Source organism: Eleginops maclovinus, chromosome 3 (genome assembly GCF_036324505.1).
Source record: "Eleginops maclovinus isolate JMC-PN-2008 ecotype Puerto Natales chromosome 3, JC_Emac_rtc_rv5, whole genome shotgun sequence".
Taxonomy (NCBI): Eukaryota; Metazoa; Chordata; class Actinopteri; order Perciformes; family Eleginopidae; genus Eleginops; species Eleginops maclovinus.
In genome coordinates this window covers 14,918,682-14,935,884 of record NC_086351.1, presented here as the reverse complement: position 1 = coordinate 14,935,884, position 17,203 = coordinate 14,918,682, and the positions used below count along the sequence as shown (strand labels likewise).

At 39.4% G+C, this 17,203-nt stretch overlaps 2 protein-coding genes across 2 annotated transcripts; one reads left to right on the top strand and one right to left on the bottom strand.

The window, feature by feature from the left end:
• The first annotated feature begins 430 nt into the window (after positions 1-430).
• Positions 431-10,616, top strand: LOC134861634 (syndecan-2-like). Its single transcript, XM_063878969.1, has 5 exons — positions 431-698; positions 5,329-5,458; positions 6,434-6,648; positions 7,394-7,694; positions 7,844-10,616. Exons 1-5 carry the CDS (start codon positions 639-641, stop codon positions 8,005-8,007), a joined length of 870 nt encoding a protein of 289 aa, XP_063735039.1. The 5' UTR covers positions 431-638; the 3' UTR covers positions 8,008-10,616.
• A 4,155-nt stretch (positions 10,617-14,771) lies between these two features.
• On the bottom strand, positions 14,772-17,176 carry LOC134861185 (uncharacterized). The gene is made up of 3 exons (XM_063878214.1): positions 16,616-17,176; positions 15,299-16,117; positions 14,772-15,163 (listed from the first exon to the last, which is right to left on the bottom strand). The coding sequence occupies exons 1-3, from the start codon at positions 17,121-17,123 to the stop codon at positions 14,946-14,948; spliced, it is 1,545 nt and encodes a 514-aa protein (XP_063734284.1). The 5' UTR covers positions 17,124-17,176; the 3' UTR covers positions 14,772-14,945.
• Positions 17,177-17,203: the final 27 nt, after the last annotated feature.

Genomic DNA, 17,203 nt, shown 5'->3' with positions numbered 1-17,203 from the left:
AAATAAAAAGTGTGGTGACATCTTACAACTTTTAGGGGGTGAGCCTTTGACCTTTAAAAATCTGAATTGCATCGACAAGAAGTTGTAAATTAAAATGAAATCATTGCTGTATTGGGATGAAATTATTAGAGCCAACAAAGTGATGGACATTTGAAAACACAGATTACACAAAACTTAATTGCAAATGTGGACTTCTTGAAGAGGAGTCTCATTGAAGCAGTGAAGGTGTAAGATAAATCATTAAAGCAAATATGTTCTATATACACATATATAAATAAATATCATAAAATTAAATGATTACATGTACTTTGGTTATATTACTCTAGTCTACATGAATAGAGGCGTGTGTGCGTGTTGAAAACTCCCCAATGGACGTCACGCCGTGCTGACGTCATCACGGAGCCACGCTGCACTGCCCGTCCAAACAACTTTTCCAGAGGAGCTTCACACCGCAACAGATCCAACCTTCCATGAAAGTGTTGAGGTTTAACAAAGTAGCCGAAGACCCTAGCCTAAAAAGCGGCGAAGAATTATCGTAACGAAGAATTTAGCCTTTTCAGTGTATACAATTCCTTTCTTTTTAGCTTAATATATATATATATTCTTCTTACAACTGTCGTCTCTTTTCGGAAGTTAAAATGAACAATCTGTGGTTGTTGTTTTTCGTCGGACTAGCGACTGGGTTTATCAGTGAAAAAGTAAGTAGCTTTTCATTTCGGTTTTCATTTTCGAAAACTAGACCTTTTCAACTCAATGTTTACTTGAATGATAAGGTTGACTTTTTTTCTTTCTTTTATCCTGGGAAAAGACATGTATTAGTTGTTGAGATACACTTAAACAAAGCGAGACGGCATAGCATTTAATTGTCTTTCTCCATTCAAGCTCTACATATAAAGTTAAACCGTCATAGCTTGTTTAGTGTGTTTATTTTCAAATTCATACTTGTTTTTATGGTCGTCTTTGTTATGTTTCTGTTAGTCTACCCAAAGAAGGATCAACCTGAAAATAAGCATGATAATTGTTTTTTCAAGCAGTGCTGTCTTCCAGGAAGCAACACAGGGCTAGGCTATTTACATGAAAGCTAACCTGTGACTGTGGTCTGATTTTCACCCACAGGCTGTGTACTCAAGCCTTCTGCATGCCTCCAGTTTGTTTCAAGTTCATAGAGGGCCAAAGTCTGTTCAGCTGTAGCTCACAGCTTTGGCATTTATACCCAAACCTCCAAACCTGGCCTGAATTTTCCACCCACACAGAGGGCATGTGTCAAGTTTTTAAACTTGATTATTTGTAATATAATTACGTATCATCAACTAAATAGTTTAAGATAAAATGCAAAGAATGACGAAATGCAGCCTGATCTGACAAGTCACACCTTTTCTAAACTAGAAGTTTAAATGTTGCCCTGTCCTCCCGCTCCTTTCCACATTCAGCTCCATAAAAAATGAAGAGACCACTCCACATTTTTCTTAAATCTTTATCTCTACATGTATGGCAGCCAGTCCAGTGTCTGTTGAATTCCAACACAGAGAAAATGTTGTCAGTAGTTTATATAATACAATAAAAAATCATTTAACTCAAAGAGATATACATAATAAAACAAGTGAAAATGATAATGCTGAAGTGATCTCTTAATTGTTTCCGTGGCTGTATGTGTCTGTTGTTAAGCTCAAAAACACCAGGAAGTGACAGCTGAGAGCTCTAGGCATTTTCAAAGTTTAAAACTATGCTGGCACCTCCTTTTATTCCCTATAAAAAGTCCCAGATGAGGGCCATGGAAATTTGCCACCTCTCCAGAAATGTGTGAAATGTAGGATTCATGGAGTGATTATTGTGAAAGGGAAAGATCTGAAACCTGAGACCGTGCTGCTGGCTATGTGTAGCTAGAGCTGGCAAGAGGCAGTAAACATTAAAACAGTTTATTGTGATGTTTTTCCCACCTCAGGCCCGATGTGTTTTAATACAGGGTACAAGGATGTGATAACTTTGTAAAAAATGTAATTCAACTATTTGATTCCCTATTACTTTATGCCACTAATACACAGACGTTCGCCCTAAGTTGCTAGGCGTGATGGATGGCTGTGTATATTCAAACTTTTTTTCTGAGTGTGGCTGTAGAATTACGAGTTACACTTCTCTGGCATTGCTCACATCTCGTGAGTTTTTGGCCTGATGTCATTTTCTGGATGGATGACTCACAGTGAGTCCCACTGGGCTAGTCCAGACAAGCATATAGCTGCATGGATTTTACACTCCCTGCCAAAGTAGGCATGATACCGGCTCTAAGTATTATTAATGGTTATTTTCAGAGTGCTAATGAAACACACCGGGGAAAGAGAGACAAACACATGTTTTTAAAGTAATGTTAATAATCGACAAATGTGTATTTTGATATTCTCTGGCTGTTTACACTTGGTGCACAGAATGGTCTAATGGTTTCAGTTGCTTCAATTTATCAGTATGCAGGTTTAGTCACAGCATATTAGTCACAAAACTGGTCTTTATATGAAGGGAAGACTGTACACATCCTTTTGATCTGTCAGGATTAGATTTGCTGCCGGACTGTTTTCATCATTGTGACTATTATATCTCAGGTGTAAAACTAGACCAGAAATTAGTTGACAAAGTAAAAAAAACGACTTGGTTTTTCTACAATGATTAATACCAGTGATGTTGTAACTTTTTGTTTGCGATTAGACTCTCTTTTGCTCCACCGCAAAATAAATATCTGCCGCCTGATGAAAATCTGCCAAATAATGTGGACTTTTAGTTTGGGGTCAATAGATCAAATAACTGTGATAAATATGTCAATGAAGGACATCAACATATCCTCAATATGTCCAATATCCAAGGTGTGTGTAGTCTTTAAAATCCTAAAAAAGTAACACACACCAAGTGTTCTGATCACCAGTAGGCTTGAAAGTGGTCATTGTTGCTCTGGCTCCAAGTGTTATTTTCTTTAAATCCTGCTGACATTTTGGCTCTTATTGAAAGATTCATTATTCTGTAAAGTCCTACCAAACTCAGTCCAAGCCTTTTACTATAACATATGTTCACCTTTTGTGAAGCATTTGGAGAGTATAACTGCTGTTTACTTAACAGACACTTTTGACTTTGAAGGGGTCAAACATTTTATGACTCATTTGAGCCTTGGTCAAACAAACACAGCGTTCTGTGCTGCTTCTGCTGTCTACATGGTGATGACAGGTCTGTTGTGTGCTTTTTGGCTGTTAAACAGCCTCACTCTTGACCTGCTCTCTCATTATCTTTGACTTGCAGTATACACTTTCAGCACACTGTAATAGCTATTCATTCCACAGACTCAAAATATATATGGATTTGTTGATTGCAAGATTTTATAATGCACTCTCCCGAAACACACCTCTCCACTATTGCATTTTTGTATGCTTCTATCACTGTGACCTGGCTGTTTCCAGGAAACTGTCTTCACTTGGACAATGCACCAGGACACCATATGGTTAAACACTCTGTTTTTGTGTGTGTGAGTTCTGTACGTTGTGTATGTTTCCAGATGTGTGTAACCTCTGACTGAGTCAAGTTTTCCAGTAAACCCTTACGCATAACTTCTCTCTGGCAAAAGGACAGAGAAAGGGACAGCTGATTCTTTTTGGATCCTTGTTTCTTTGTGTATGAAAACTTCTCTGTAGTAGAATATTCAATTAGTCAATTGACAACAAATTATTTACGATACCGATAGCTAACAACATCAATAATTATTTGCTGCAAGCCTCCTAGGTGTGCTCACAATACAAAAAGAGCTTGGCAATAAATGAATTTGACTAGATATCATAATCATTAAGTACAAATATGATAATTTTCCTTCAGACTTTTGTTTGACTTCTGACCTGTTTCTCCCAAAGCTCAATATCGTCCCAAAACAAGTTAGGTTTTAATTTCCCACATGAAGAGTGGACTTCTTCTTTTCGTGGTCTTAAAAGGGAATTTAGCTCATTTTCAGTATGAAGACCATGTGCCTCGGGTAAAGATCTCCCCTTGTTTTTAAAAATCTAGTGAGGGAGACCAGTTTTGATTTTTTTCACAATAGGTTTCTGTTGTTTCAGATTTCAGATAGCTAGAAAAAAAAGACCAGATAGCTCAGGAGTCACAAAGGACAATAAGCCTAAACAGTTTCTACAGTAGTTATTTATACTTAATTTCAAGTCCAAGCAGAATGAAGCATCTGGATGTATTAGATGAAGTGTTTTGGTCTGCAGTTATTGTATAAATACACACATTTCAGATTCTGTATTATCTCTTCTAATGTAAACAGCCAACTGAATGGGCAGTGTTGACATGAGATGCTTTATAATTTATTTATGTCCTCATTTCCCTCTTGTGTGAATATTTATTGTACTCAGAGATCCTCGTCCTATATCCCCATCACCTGTTTTACGAGATACATACAGTACTTTCCCTGTCTCCCGCTCTCCTTCCCTTCCTTACTCCCTCTCTCAGCACCTGTGTTAGTGGAAGCATAGTATACATACCAGACATATTTAAGGCCTCAATGGGCCATATTCATCCATGTGTGTGTGTGTGTGTGTGTCTGTCTCTCTGTCTTACTAGCAACATCTGCTGAGCCATTCTCCTGTTTCTTAGTTCCAGACTCATTATCAAGTTACTTTCTTTAGATTTGTAGGTTTTTGTCAAGTATCCCCTAGCTGTTTGTTGTATGAGCATCTTTCTGGAGTTATCACAGCTTATTTTCCCCTCAGACATTAAATCATTGTCATTTTAAAAGGCTGATGAATAACTGTATCTACGTACGTAATGTCTCTAGTTGGAGTGTAGTTTCTTGTGTCATACTAAGCTTTACACAACGAGATAAGTAGAGTTGTCATCGCACTCCTTTGTCTAGTGTTTGGGTAAGTGGGAGGTTTTGCAACGATTTCTGTGTGTTTTCCACTTCTCTGTTCTGTGTGTTGCCTTCGAAACTGCTCTTTCTCTCCCGCCTCCGCTCAAATACACTTAGACACTCTGGCTGTCTGTGAAGCAACGGATATTACTGCCACAACACATGGAAGTATCAAAACAAAAAAAACAGCCTCAATAACTGTATATGCGTGTGTATGGATGCAATACACACCATAAAACACACACACAGAGGGATCACTCTGGCATGTTTGGCAGGTCAATGACTTACAGATAATGTCTAAATCCCAAACTGGAGACGTTCCCATGTTTTCAGTAAGTGGAAGGAATTCTGCTGTGTGAATAAAGGAGATCTAAGTGTGTCTGTCTCTCTTCTCTTTTTAGTATTTCTGTTCTGCTTGAATTTATAATTATATATTATATTTTTTGCTCCTCCAGCTCTTTGTCTCCTCCCAAACACCCTTGTCCACGACAGAGGACATGTACCTAGAGGGCCGTGCGTCTGGGGACCTCCCTATAGATGATGAAGATGGTGACAACGGCTCAGGCTCTGGATCCGGAGACTACAGTAAGAATAACACCGTCTTTGTTTTGTTATTGTTATACTTTATCATTTTTAGCAATGGAAATCCTTCTGGTTGAATGGTGGATATTGTTTTGGAAAATAGGTAAGTAAGGTTTATTTAATACATAATCATTTTTCAAAACAGAAGAAAGTTTCATGACCCTTTCCTGGCAAAAGATGTAATGCCTTTAATCTGGTAGCTATTTCATGGTAAAATACTAAACACATGGACCGTGCTTGTACATCACAACAATTTTTGTTTAGAAATTCCTCTGTTTCTTCTCATAACATCCACATTTAAGGGTTCTGTTTCCGAAAAAGCATCTAAACTTACAATTGGGTCTGAAATCATCTTAGTCTTAAAGGGCATCTGGGAACAGGGCCAATATTTCTTACAAAATTAGCTTGACAAAAGTTTTCCTTGTATCAAGGTATGTTTCCTAATGTTCTCCATCCAATCATTTACAAATGTCAGATGAATAAGCAATATGTGCTCTGTAGACACAAGTGCAGGCATATTGAGACACAGAAGCACTCAGATGTGCCAGATGTTTGTCCCGGGGTGACGTATCAGTAACCAGGTGAGGTTTTATTAGAACTGCACAGATGTCAGATACTCACTTCCTCCGTTATGACTCACCTTCATGCCCACATTGAATAATGTGTTGGAACATTTTAATGTGATCCCAACATGAGAAGAAAGATGGTTTGGTGAATTCCAGTGAGTTACAGAACTCAGAGATACATTCCTGCGTGTGAGAAGAACTTGTTTATTAACACCTCGAGGGCACATTTTAGCATTTTGATGCTATCTAATTAAAACCATGTACCTACAAAATGTCATCTTTTCAATATTGTCGAGAATGTATAAACCAATAAAGCTAATTATCTAAAAGTGTTCACTGTATAATAATGTCAGGTTGGAAGGAAACTCACTATGAAGTTTTAGATGTGTGTTGATTGTTTCCTCTACCTCAGCTTTAACAGATAAAGAAGAGCTTCTCAGGAAGTTCCTCAACTTCTCAGAGACCACGGTTTTCAAGGCAACGGTTTCAACTCGACCCCAGCCAACAGCAGACTCTCCTCACAAGCCATCGACCACAGCAGCAGACAGTCAGGATCCGTCAACAAAAGAGAAGGACACAGAGACAACGCCATTCCTAACATCAAATGGGGACAACAGTGAGGAGGAGGTAAAATATTGCAAATTCTTATTTTAAAGTAAGAAACGTCAGTACTTCTTTCCAAGATAAAACATCTAATAATATACGAGCGACTGGCGGCCTCCCTTCATTCATAGCTTGGAAAAATGGCGCCCCCCAATAATCCCACTTAAGTTTACCTGCTTAGTTTCGCTCCATTCCTAGATGCCTACGGGATCATGATAATGTTATTTGATCCCATAGAAACATCAATAGAGCCAAAATAGCCTAATATTGCTATTTGACATTACTTCAGATTTAACCAAATACAAAAAGGTCTGTCATAAGTAATTCATTAGTATCTGACTGTGGAAAAATGGAAAAAACTGTAGGATTTCTCCAAACCACTGTATTTGTGATCTCTCTATTTGAATAAGTCACACAGATGTAGGTCTTTTATACAAAAATATGTGTCACCTCTGTGTTAAGATTTGAAAGGATTCAGGATCCATTTATATAGAAACCTGTCCTAAAATTAGCCGATCAGATTTTGGCCTCTTTTTGATGTCACAATGTTTTGTTGGGTTGTGTAGCCATTAGCCAATAACCAACCAAGGTAACACCCGCCCACCTTATCACCTGAATCTCCTCCTAGAGCACAATTGTGTTATTTTAAACCAAACCCTTCACAGAGGGGCGTGGGGAGTGGCAGTTCATTTGGATTCAAATCTTCAGAATCGGCAACATTTCCGCCCCAAGGTATTCAGTGCATTAACTTATGCATATATTTCTCCAGGTGGCAGATCCAACAGCTGATTGGTTCCCAAAGATTACCAGCTCCACCAACATGCCCTTCACTAAAAATACTGAAACAGAATTCGGCATCGATATCACTGTAATCAAAGATATCAGCGAGGACAACAGTCTGGATACGTGGGATGACTCGACAACGAAAAACAGCAAAGATGATGTCCAGATCAAAAAGGAGGACAACGATATTGTGCCTAATAATGGCCGAGGCAGCAGAAGGTATAACAATGGCGCTCCTGAAGAGGTGACCTCTGAGAACATGTGGGAGAGGACAGAGGTACTGGCAGGTAAGGACCGATTTTTACTTGGCTTTACTCTCCTGATTGTCCTCATGTGTCTAGTTTATTGTGGTTATACATTAAGAGAATTTAAAGACTGAACTGATTTTCCAGCAGAAAATATACATTTCAACCTTGTTTTTTCATGCCATTTCCAGCTGTTATAGCATGTGGAGTGGTTGGATTCCTCTGTGCTGTTTTCCTGCTCCTCCTCCTCGCCTACCGTATGAAGAAGAAGGATGAAGGAAGCTACGATCTGGGGGACACCAAAGTTTCAACAACAGCCTATCACAAAGCGCCTACCAAGGAGTTCTATGCCTGAACAGACCAATAGAGACTTTCAATGGAGTATGTCTCCTCTCAATCAGGACTGAAATGGATCTTTAAACAACTGAAGATGAAGTCAATTACCTCTGTCTTCTTCAGTGCTCCCACCATTTCCCCCCTATATTTCCTACCTTTCCCCTCTGCTACTGTTTCACATCTGGCCATATGACGTTCAGTGTTTGTAAATAAGAGCTCATAAGGGAACAAATAAGACTTAAAATACATTCCCATCATTCCATTCTGGAGAAGGAGTTGCAGATTAAACACACATCTGTAATTTCAGTAGAGAAATAGTTTAAGTATCGAAATGGATAACAACTGTTCCAGTCTAGGAAGGTAATCAACTGAAAACACTGGGCTTTTAGACCAACTTTACTTCTCTAAGCAGAACCGCAGTGGGCTGGACTTTGTTCTGCATTACACATATCAATTGTTCCCTTCAGCAGAGCTACAGCCTGAACGGTCCCGGATCAGCTTGCCAACCTTTAGGAAGTATATATGATAGCCTTCACGCATTTTGAATGCTGTTAAATGAAACGGTACTACATATGGGATTATTATAATAAGGGGCCTTCAAAAATGTCAACTCTTCTTCCTCTTTTTTTGAGGTTAAATCTTCGGTGTTTATGACATTTTCATTTTTACATTTCATCTTCGGTATGCTTTCTTCGCTGAATTGATACATTTTTTTTGTTGTTTTGAGGAATATGTCTTTTTATTTTATATGCTGTCCAGTATTGGTATGAGAGATTTTGTTACTCTGTAGGTACACATTTCTGTTGTTTTCTCACAGATATAAGACGCGTATAGAAATGACCAAATATAAATGTGCTTTATTTGTCTTTTGGAAAATTATTTTTTAGTAGCTTTTTCAATTTGTTTGATGTTTTAAAGATTATATTTCTATAAGCCATTTTTAAAGGAGAATTCAGTGTTTCGTTGTATTCATACAGTGATAGCCTTATCTATGCCTTCAGCTTTGCATCCCACATTAGAATTATCTTCAGGACTATTTTTTTAGTGACTGAGTGCAGCAATACGTGGATGAGGATTGCTAAGTCAGAGCCAATACTGATGACTATAATTCAGGAACTGTAGAATTGACCAATGTTTTCTGAAGAGGCCAAAGCACATTCCTCTGTGACTGTCAACTATACAGCTACAACAGCAGCTATGAAAACAGTGACATTGTTACTGACATGATTACCACAAATCAGTTATTTATTTACTGCTTACAAATAGTTTTACACAATTTATAATATGAGAGCGTCAGGTTTTAAACAAGTGTTTTCTAATTATCAATCTTTACCTCAAACAGCCAACCAAAGGAGAATGACACACACTTCTTACTTGTATACAGCCTTTATCCCTAGTTGTGATAAAGTTTACCACCAGCTACCTACCTTTTATGTGTCAAAGAGCAAAACTTTTCACATTAGTCTCTAATTGCAAATGTCTTGGAGTAGCCATATCTTTGGCCTTATAATCTTAAGAAAAAGTCCAATAATTTGTTAACCACCTTTGGTCATCAAAATGACTGATCAGCCATCTATTGATAGAAAGAATTTGGATTAAGTAGTGAACTATGAGACTTTGTTGATTTTGAGTTTAATGTCAAATTTGTACTGGTGGTTATTTTTTACTTTCAAAGTTTGATTGTCTTTATTAGGCAATCTAACGTCGATGAATGTGGTTACATTTATTTGTTGTCCTATAGTCCTACTTATTAGTGTTTACATGATATCATACCTTTTTCAAAGTATGAAAGATTATTTTAAAGTTATAATAGATTTTCCAAATGCGAACTGCCTTATAGCACGGCTGGAATAAAATAAGACATTCTTAAAACTATCCCACTGCGGCTTACTGTAACGTGAGATACATGAACTCTCACAACACATTTTTGTAGACATTTTATCAGTTGTTATTAACGAACTGTACAGAACCTTAGCAGGATTATTTGACAGTGTGATCTAGGAGATAGTGACATTTCTGACATCCATATCAACAGAAATGTCAGAAAAATGTCTTGCATAAACCTGACCCCTAGAGAGATATGACAACAGGTCAGCACTTTGTAGCAATCAACAGGTGATCACACACAATAACATTTCTTTGTCTTGGATCTCTGTAAGTGTATACAGTATGCTGATGATACTATAATTTATATGTATTAATTTATACTTGCTTAGACTATAATCGAGGTTCATATGTCAGTGATCAATTTAAGATTGTACAGTATTTACTCATTCCCATGTGTTTGACAAGCTTGGTTTTAATTCAATTTCATTATCAGATGTCTTTTTTTTTTTAACGTTTTTTGTATGGATAATTTGTATAAAACTTTGAAGTATAATAAGTTACTTGTAAATATATTGAAGCTTTAATTATCATAATCAAAGTTGAATATGAATTTGCTGAATCTTTGATTTTGAACACAAACATTTTACATTTACACAATGAGGGAGACCAACCAAAAAATCTATTCTCAGATAAGTTAAGCACATCACGTGGCCAATAGAGAAGTGTATTGTTAAAACTCTGTATTTTATTAGGATCACTACTGCGTAAAATATGTGGCTTTAATACAATTCTACAATGGTGTCTTTGTCTTTATTTAGCTTTTTTTGGCTCTCTTAGACAGACTGTCCACCGAGAGCAAAACAGTCCTGATTTTATTCACTCCTTAGCATATGTGCTGATGTTTAACAACCTCCCTGTCCTTCTTACTTTGTGTTATTTGACCTGCTTGCCATTCATCCCCACTCAACATATATTTCCATTAAGCATACACAATAGGTCTGTGTGTATTAACTTCTCTGGTAATGATTTTAGTTTTGCACACACTAATTTGAAACATCTGTATTATGTGAAAAAGGCAAAACCAACAACAGATTCTTAATTCTCAGATTCACCAACAGTAAACGAAGCGTAAATAGATTAATGTCCAAACACTTATAGTTATTGAGCTGGTATTATGACGGGTTAGATGTAGTTACAGGTAGAAGCACCAAGTTGTAGCATTTGTTCCATTTGTTTATGCAGTGGTGCAGAAAAAAATGTCTTCCCAGCCTCAAGAAACATCCTCTTACAATGGAGGTGCCAAAAGAAGGTTTCAATCTAGTGTGTTAAACCACGTCAGCAGCATGTGCGTGGAGCCAAATGCAGAGCCATTTTCCAAAACATACACTGGATGTCAAATATCATAGTGCAAAAAGCAAATGGCTAAAAGTAAACAGGAGTTAAACGTATGTGCATGTTCAAATATAAAGTAAGAAACTAAAGTTACAGTAGGGTGTAAGAAAGGTATACAAAATATAAATCTGACTCTTCTCACAGTGGAATGCAAAGGATTAGTGGTAGAGAACGGTGGATGAACGCCACAGATTGGGATGTTGGCAGAGAAGTGCTCTATTTTCTGCAGCGTCGATACAATACATACCAAACACTGGACACTTTTTTGGCAACTTAAATTGTTATCAAAGAGATGTGGAAATGAGTGAGGGGAAACTCTTGAAGTTATTTCTAAACAAATGCCCCCGTCTGCCCACACTTTCCACCATCCCATGTCCTTTTTCTTTTGGATTTGGAGTGACTGGATCACACGGGGAAAGAAAAATAATAAAATAAATGCTCTCCTGTTGAGTTGCACAGGGCAGCCTCATCGATGGGTGCACTTTCTAAGGTGTAGCTCACTGGATGGCTGGCTAGCACGGCAGCGCAGAATGGCATGTGGGTAACTGTAGTGCCAGGAGCATTAATGAACACAGCATTGCAAGTATGAAGCATATTTTAGGGGATTTTAACATAGATATAATGTAAAATTGACTTTGAGCATGGCCAAAGACAAATTATATTACCGTTTTGTGTTTAATGCCGAGCCTAGCATTTATGACCAATGCTTTGGATTCTAGGCTACCATGAAGTGTTTTAAACAAACAATTTATTTTCTAAAAAAAACCAAAATGCAGTAACAAGTGGCGTTTTAAACTATTAAACGCACAAATTGGCCCTGAAAAAAGTCACTTTTAATGAACTCATTAACTGTGGCGTATTGTGGCACTGTTCGCTTTCCAAAGACCAGTGCATTTGGCACAAATAGGGGATCACGCTGATACGTAGGACTTCCGTATTCAGTGATCTTTGTGCACTGCCACTTCTGGTGAATCGCTCATCACTCTGGCGAACCCATGATGGACGACCCTAAGTTTACTTATACTGCATCCCTGGTAAATTTACCCCAAATAACTTTTTCTGACGTACATCGACTAACTAAACAACACTCCATCACAGCCCGCTCCAAAGTGGACAAGGGATATAGTTTATTTTTTGACAACTTCATCTACGAAGGTGAGTGGCTACTAGATAGCTAGCTAGCTAGCTAACTAAACATTAGCTAGGTAGGTTAGCTTATGCTAACGTCAGTTTGGCGTCAGCTCAGATGTTCGTATGGTTATAAGGTGTTCAACCTACGTTAAACCCAACTAAAGTAAGATTATTCACCTTTAAATGAAGCTGAGTCAATTCAACCATTTCATTTGTATTCTCATGTTAACTGACGGAATCAGAACGCTAATGTTTGTAAACACAAAAGGGGTCTATAGGAAGAACGTTAGACTCTGTCAGTGTCAGCTAGCTAACGTCAGCATATGAGTGTCCCTTTTGCTAGAATGAACAATCCACAGTATATGCATTAATTATTGTTTTGTCCACCAGTGTCCAACATCATTGACAGGGCGGTGGCTGTCAGGTCTAGGTGTTACAGGTCGATGATGAAGCGAGAACAGCCCCATTATCTGAAGGTTATTTTTAGAAAGCTAAGGCATAATGGCAAGAAGTTTAACCCCTTCCACTGTTGCCTGTTTACATCAAGTCAGTCAACAGCCATGTGCAATACATTGCTATACCTTTGTGACATAAGTACGGTATGCAAATATCAATCATGATAATGTAACTGCATTTAAATTCTTTAATATCCCGTCTGTTGAATCCAACATGTTAATGGTGTAAGGGGTTAACTACTCTACTGCGGTTGCAGATTTCCTAGGAGTTTTGGTGAATTGTAATGCTCTTCCTTACATTTCTATATCATTTGCAAGAAGATTATCATTTTAGTTTAACTTTATCAACTAAAATGATTAGTGTTGTGTCGTTTAATGTAGATGGTTTTCCAAGCTGATGCAGCCGAACTTCAAGAAACCTCATGCAACTGTACAGCAGGCAAGGTTCTGTGCAACCATCTAGTGACCTTGTTGTTCCAGAGTGCCCATTACAGCATGTTGCAGGTGAGGGCTGTGGTCTGGGATGATGTTTACTTGGGCAGGTTGATTGGAGTGACACTGGTTCTAGAGGTTTACCTTTGATTGTTAACAAACACATCCTCAATCCCGGTGTGCTCTTCTATCTTTTGTTCTGCAGGGGAGAGCTGTAACACCACCTGTGGCCTGCACAAGCTCTCTGAAAACATGGCATCGACCAAGGACAAAGGTAACATTGCAGCCTCGCGGTGCCACCTGTTAACATCATTCCCAGGGGATCAATGCAGAGCCGGTTCAGGACTTGGTTGTTAGACCAAAGCCATCCCCCAGGAGTGTATGCAAATCAACACTCTATCAAGCATACACAGGTAATGTTAATACTGTAACTAATATCATACTGTTGGCTGCCGTATAATACATAATTGTGTCTTGCCTCTTTTATACACATATATTATGTAGCAAATATAACACTGCAGTGAGCAATTCTCCAGAAACTCTTGACATCAGAATTGAAAACCACAACAAGCTGCAAGAGGTGTATGGATAATTTAACACTTACTGTTTTTAATTTTACATTTCAGGATCCCTCTCTGACCTGCAAGTCTTGTCTCTTGGGAAAGGACTGGAAAACCTCAGGCCGCAACCACCAATATCCTCAGTGCTGCATGGCTTGTCTCAACTATCCATGGTCAACTCCAGGTTCGGACCTGTGCCGTGAGGTTCACCCCTGTCCTACCAGTGTCCTCCTGTGGGCAAACGCGGAAATTATGTCCAACACCCAGATGCACCAACATTCCCTAAACTGCCTTTAGAGGGGTCAACATTTCCCACTACTTTTCCAAACTTTGACCCAAACTCCCAACAGTTTCTCCATTTGGATAGCTTAACTGTGACACACGAGATGGCAGCTGAGAGAGAGGAGCAGACATGCGAGCAGTCTGAGTGCCCATTATGGCAAGCTTTACACAAGCCTAGAGTGACAGCTAGTAGGTTCTATGAGGTTAGCCATGCGAAAGGGCCGTCTTCAGGTCAGACCCTGGCAGGGCGGATATTTAAGGGAGTATGCCAAACTCCCACCATGAAAAGGCGTCTTGAACGCGAGCTGGAACAATATTCAAAACATTTCAATGTAAATGTCTCACGCTGTGGATTTGTTATCCATCCCGATGCAAGGGTATATGACCCTAGTGCCATTCTGTGTTTTGGGCTTGCTGAAGTTAAATGCGCTGACATCTCTAGCATTTCTGAAGCAAGACATGTAAAAATGGTGAATGCTCAGGCAAAACTGAAGCAGAATCATAAGTACCACTGGCAGGTTCAAAGTCAATTGGCAGTAACTGGATTGAGTTGGTGCGATTTTTATAACAGACACTGAGGGAGACTTCACACTCGAAAGAGTCTGGAGGGATGGATGATGAAATGATAAGAGATGAAACAAGCTGGACCTGTACTTCTTTGGTACATATATGAATGTGTATATTCAGCAGAAAGTGAAATGAACTGAATGAATAAAAGATTTTATTAATTCCCTTTGTCTGAGTACATTATTTACTACATTATTTTAAATACTTTCAGGACGGACTGACCTTTAGAATTGATTATAGATGAATGACTTCTCATTCAATATATACAATTTTTTCAGTATACAGTTAAATGCATGTGATCGGGGGAAACACTATTCAACAGGGATGTAGCCTTTTAAATCAAGTGGTCCCTGGAAGTTGGTCATCACACAGCAGACGGTCCACAGCTGGTTGACTGCCCCAGACAAGGTTAGAGGGAGAGTGTGTTCCCAGATGCGGTATTCCTTGACTCTGCGTATCGCTCTTTCCACGAGGATTCGAAGTCGTGCGATTTCTTGTGTTTTTAGAGCATCCTCTTTGGTGAACTGTGCTGTGGTTAGAGATGAAATAAGTTAATTTCTATTATTTCAGTGAGTGCTTCAGTACTTTTAAACATTTGTCTGCACATCCTAATGATTATCATTTTGGTCACAGTTTTTGAAATGTTCATTCCTTTCATGCCAACCTGTCATCTTGAAGGGTGGTATAATCAGCGTTGCCCCATGGTCAGCTAGCAGCTTCTCGATGGTGAAACCCTGGTCTGCCATGCAGCCATCTCCTGGCTCCAGTAAGTCGAGCAGTCCACTTCGTTCAGTCAGCGCTCTGTCAGAGATGGAGCCGGTGAAGAGACTTGACACAAAAGTCACAGCACTACATGGGGCAATCCCAATTAATCCCTTCAAGGTTGTCGTGTTTTTGTACGATGAGAAAACTTCTGACTGGAGAGTGAGGGACGATGGAATCTGGCATCGCACCTCGGTGCAGTCGATGATTACCCGAACATCTGGGCTGTACTGCAAAAATTTGCTTGGCATGGTGTTCTTGACCTGCTGTTTACTCATCCAGATGGGAAGGGAGCCAAGCACCAGGTAAAGGTAGTTAGCCCACGTTATAACAACACTGGAGACAGTGGACATACTGACCTGAAACATGTCAGCCAGCACCTTCTCTTGCAGGCCTGCAGCAACTCGGCAGCAGAAGAGAAAAAACTCATCAACCAGTTGAAGTCTACGTGTTTGACTGGGAGAAATGGGTTCAAAATGTTGTCCCTTTTTCTGAGCTTTCGACCAATAAACCACCATGGAGGCAGATGGTTGAATAGCCTCCCAGAAGTCACAAAAAACATCTCTTGACGTGAATCTTGTGTAAAAAAGGATGTCCTTGTCTGAGACACAAAATCGGTGAAAATGCACTTGACCCACTTTCAGCTGTGACACCTCTGTTGTCAGCTCCTTGATTTCGTCTTCCAATTGCTGTATGCGTGCAGCAGCAGCATCCAGTGCACCTGTATGAGATGAGAGAAAAAATTAAAACATCTGACCCAGATGTTGTCTGTGACTTGCATATTGGAAGTAGTTTGGACCTCTAAAGCTACATGAAATAGCTTTTTATAGCTCAATATTCATCTTTACGTTTAATCAAGTAAGATATAAAATGCAGCGTTTGTACTTGTGATGAAGCCTTTCACATTGTGGTATTGGTCAAATGCTGGGACATCAATAAGACTAAATATTTTGTGCCAGTGTTCTGAAAAGTTGACCTACCTCCTCGGTATGACCTACTAATAGCCCGTTCTATGCTTAAACCATAGGTAGCACATCCTGTCAGGAAGGAAATGTCTATCAGAATGCCCTACTACCCATTATATTGGGTAGCACATCCTGATAAACATTTCTTACCTGACAGGGTGTGCTATCTATGGTTTAGGCACAGTATGGGGTACTGGTAGGTCATCATGAGGAGGTAGGCCAACATTTCAGAACACCGGCAAACACTGACTTACCTGGTTTAGGAGCAGAACCGTAATCATGTTCTGTCATCACCACCGAAGCTGCGACATACTCCATCGCCTCTTCCTCACATGGCAGGGGCTGCTCCAGAGGAAGGGCTGGGCAAACGTCATGGCCTAAGTGGGTTGATGCTACTTCATAAGCGGACTCCATTCTTGGCAGTCCCCAGTTGTTCCACTGGAAACGGGAGGGCACACACCCGATTTTCAGACGTTTGATACGGGCCCGGTTGGTAAACTTGGCCACGTCAGCTAACGCTAGCCTGCTAGCACTACCTGTAACGTGAGTGTAGTCTGATTCACTAAAGTGCCGGCTGCAAACAAACGTGCTACCTTGTTTTATTTTAAAGTTTGGCCCTTCATCCCGGCGAACCGCTTTAATCCACTTATTCCTAAGACTCAATTCATTTGGGAATCCATGAAAACTTAAGTAGGGTTGGCGTTGTTTGTTCGATTTGCAAAGTGGAACAGAGCAGTGACATCTAGCCTTCGTTTCAGCCATTGTTGAACTACGCCGGAAGTGGACATGCACAAAATTGACAAATCCCGCCCATGAAACCCGGAAGCGTGATAATCCCCTAT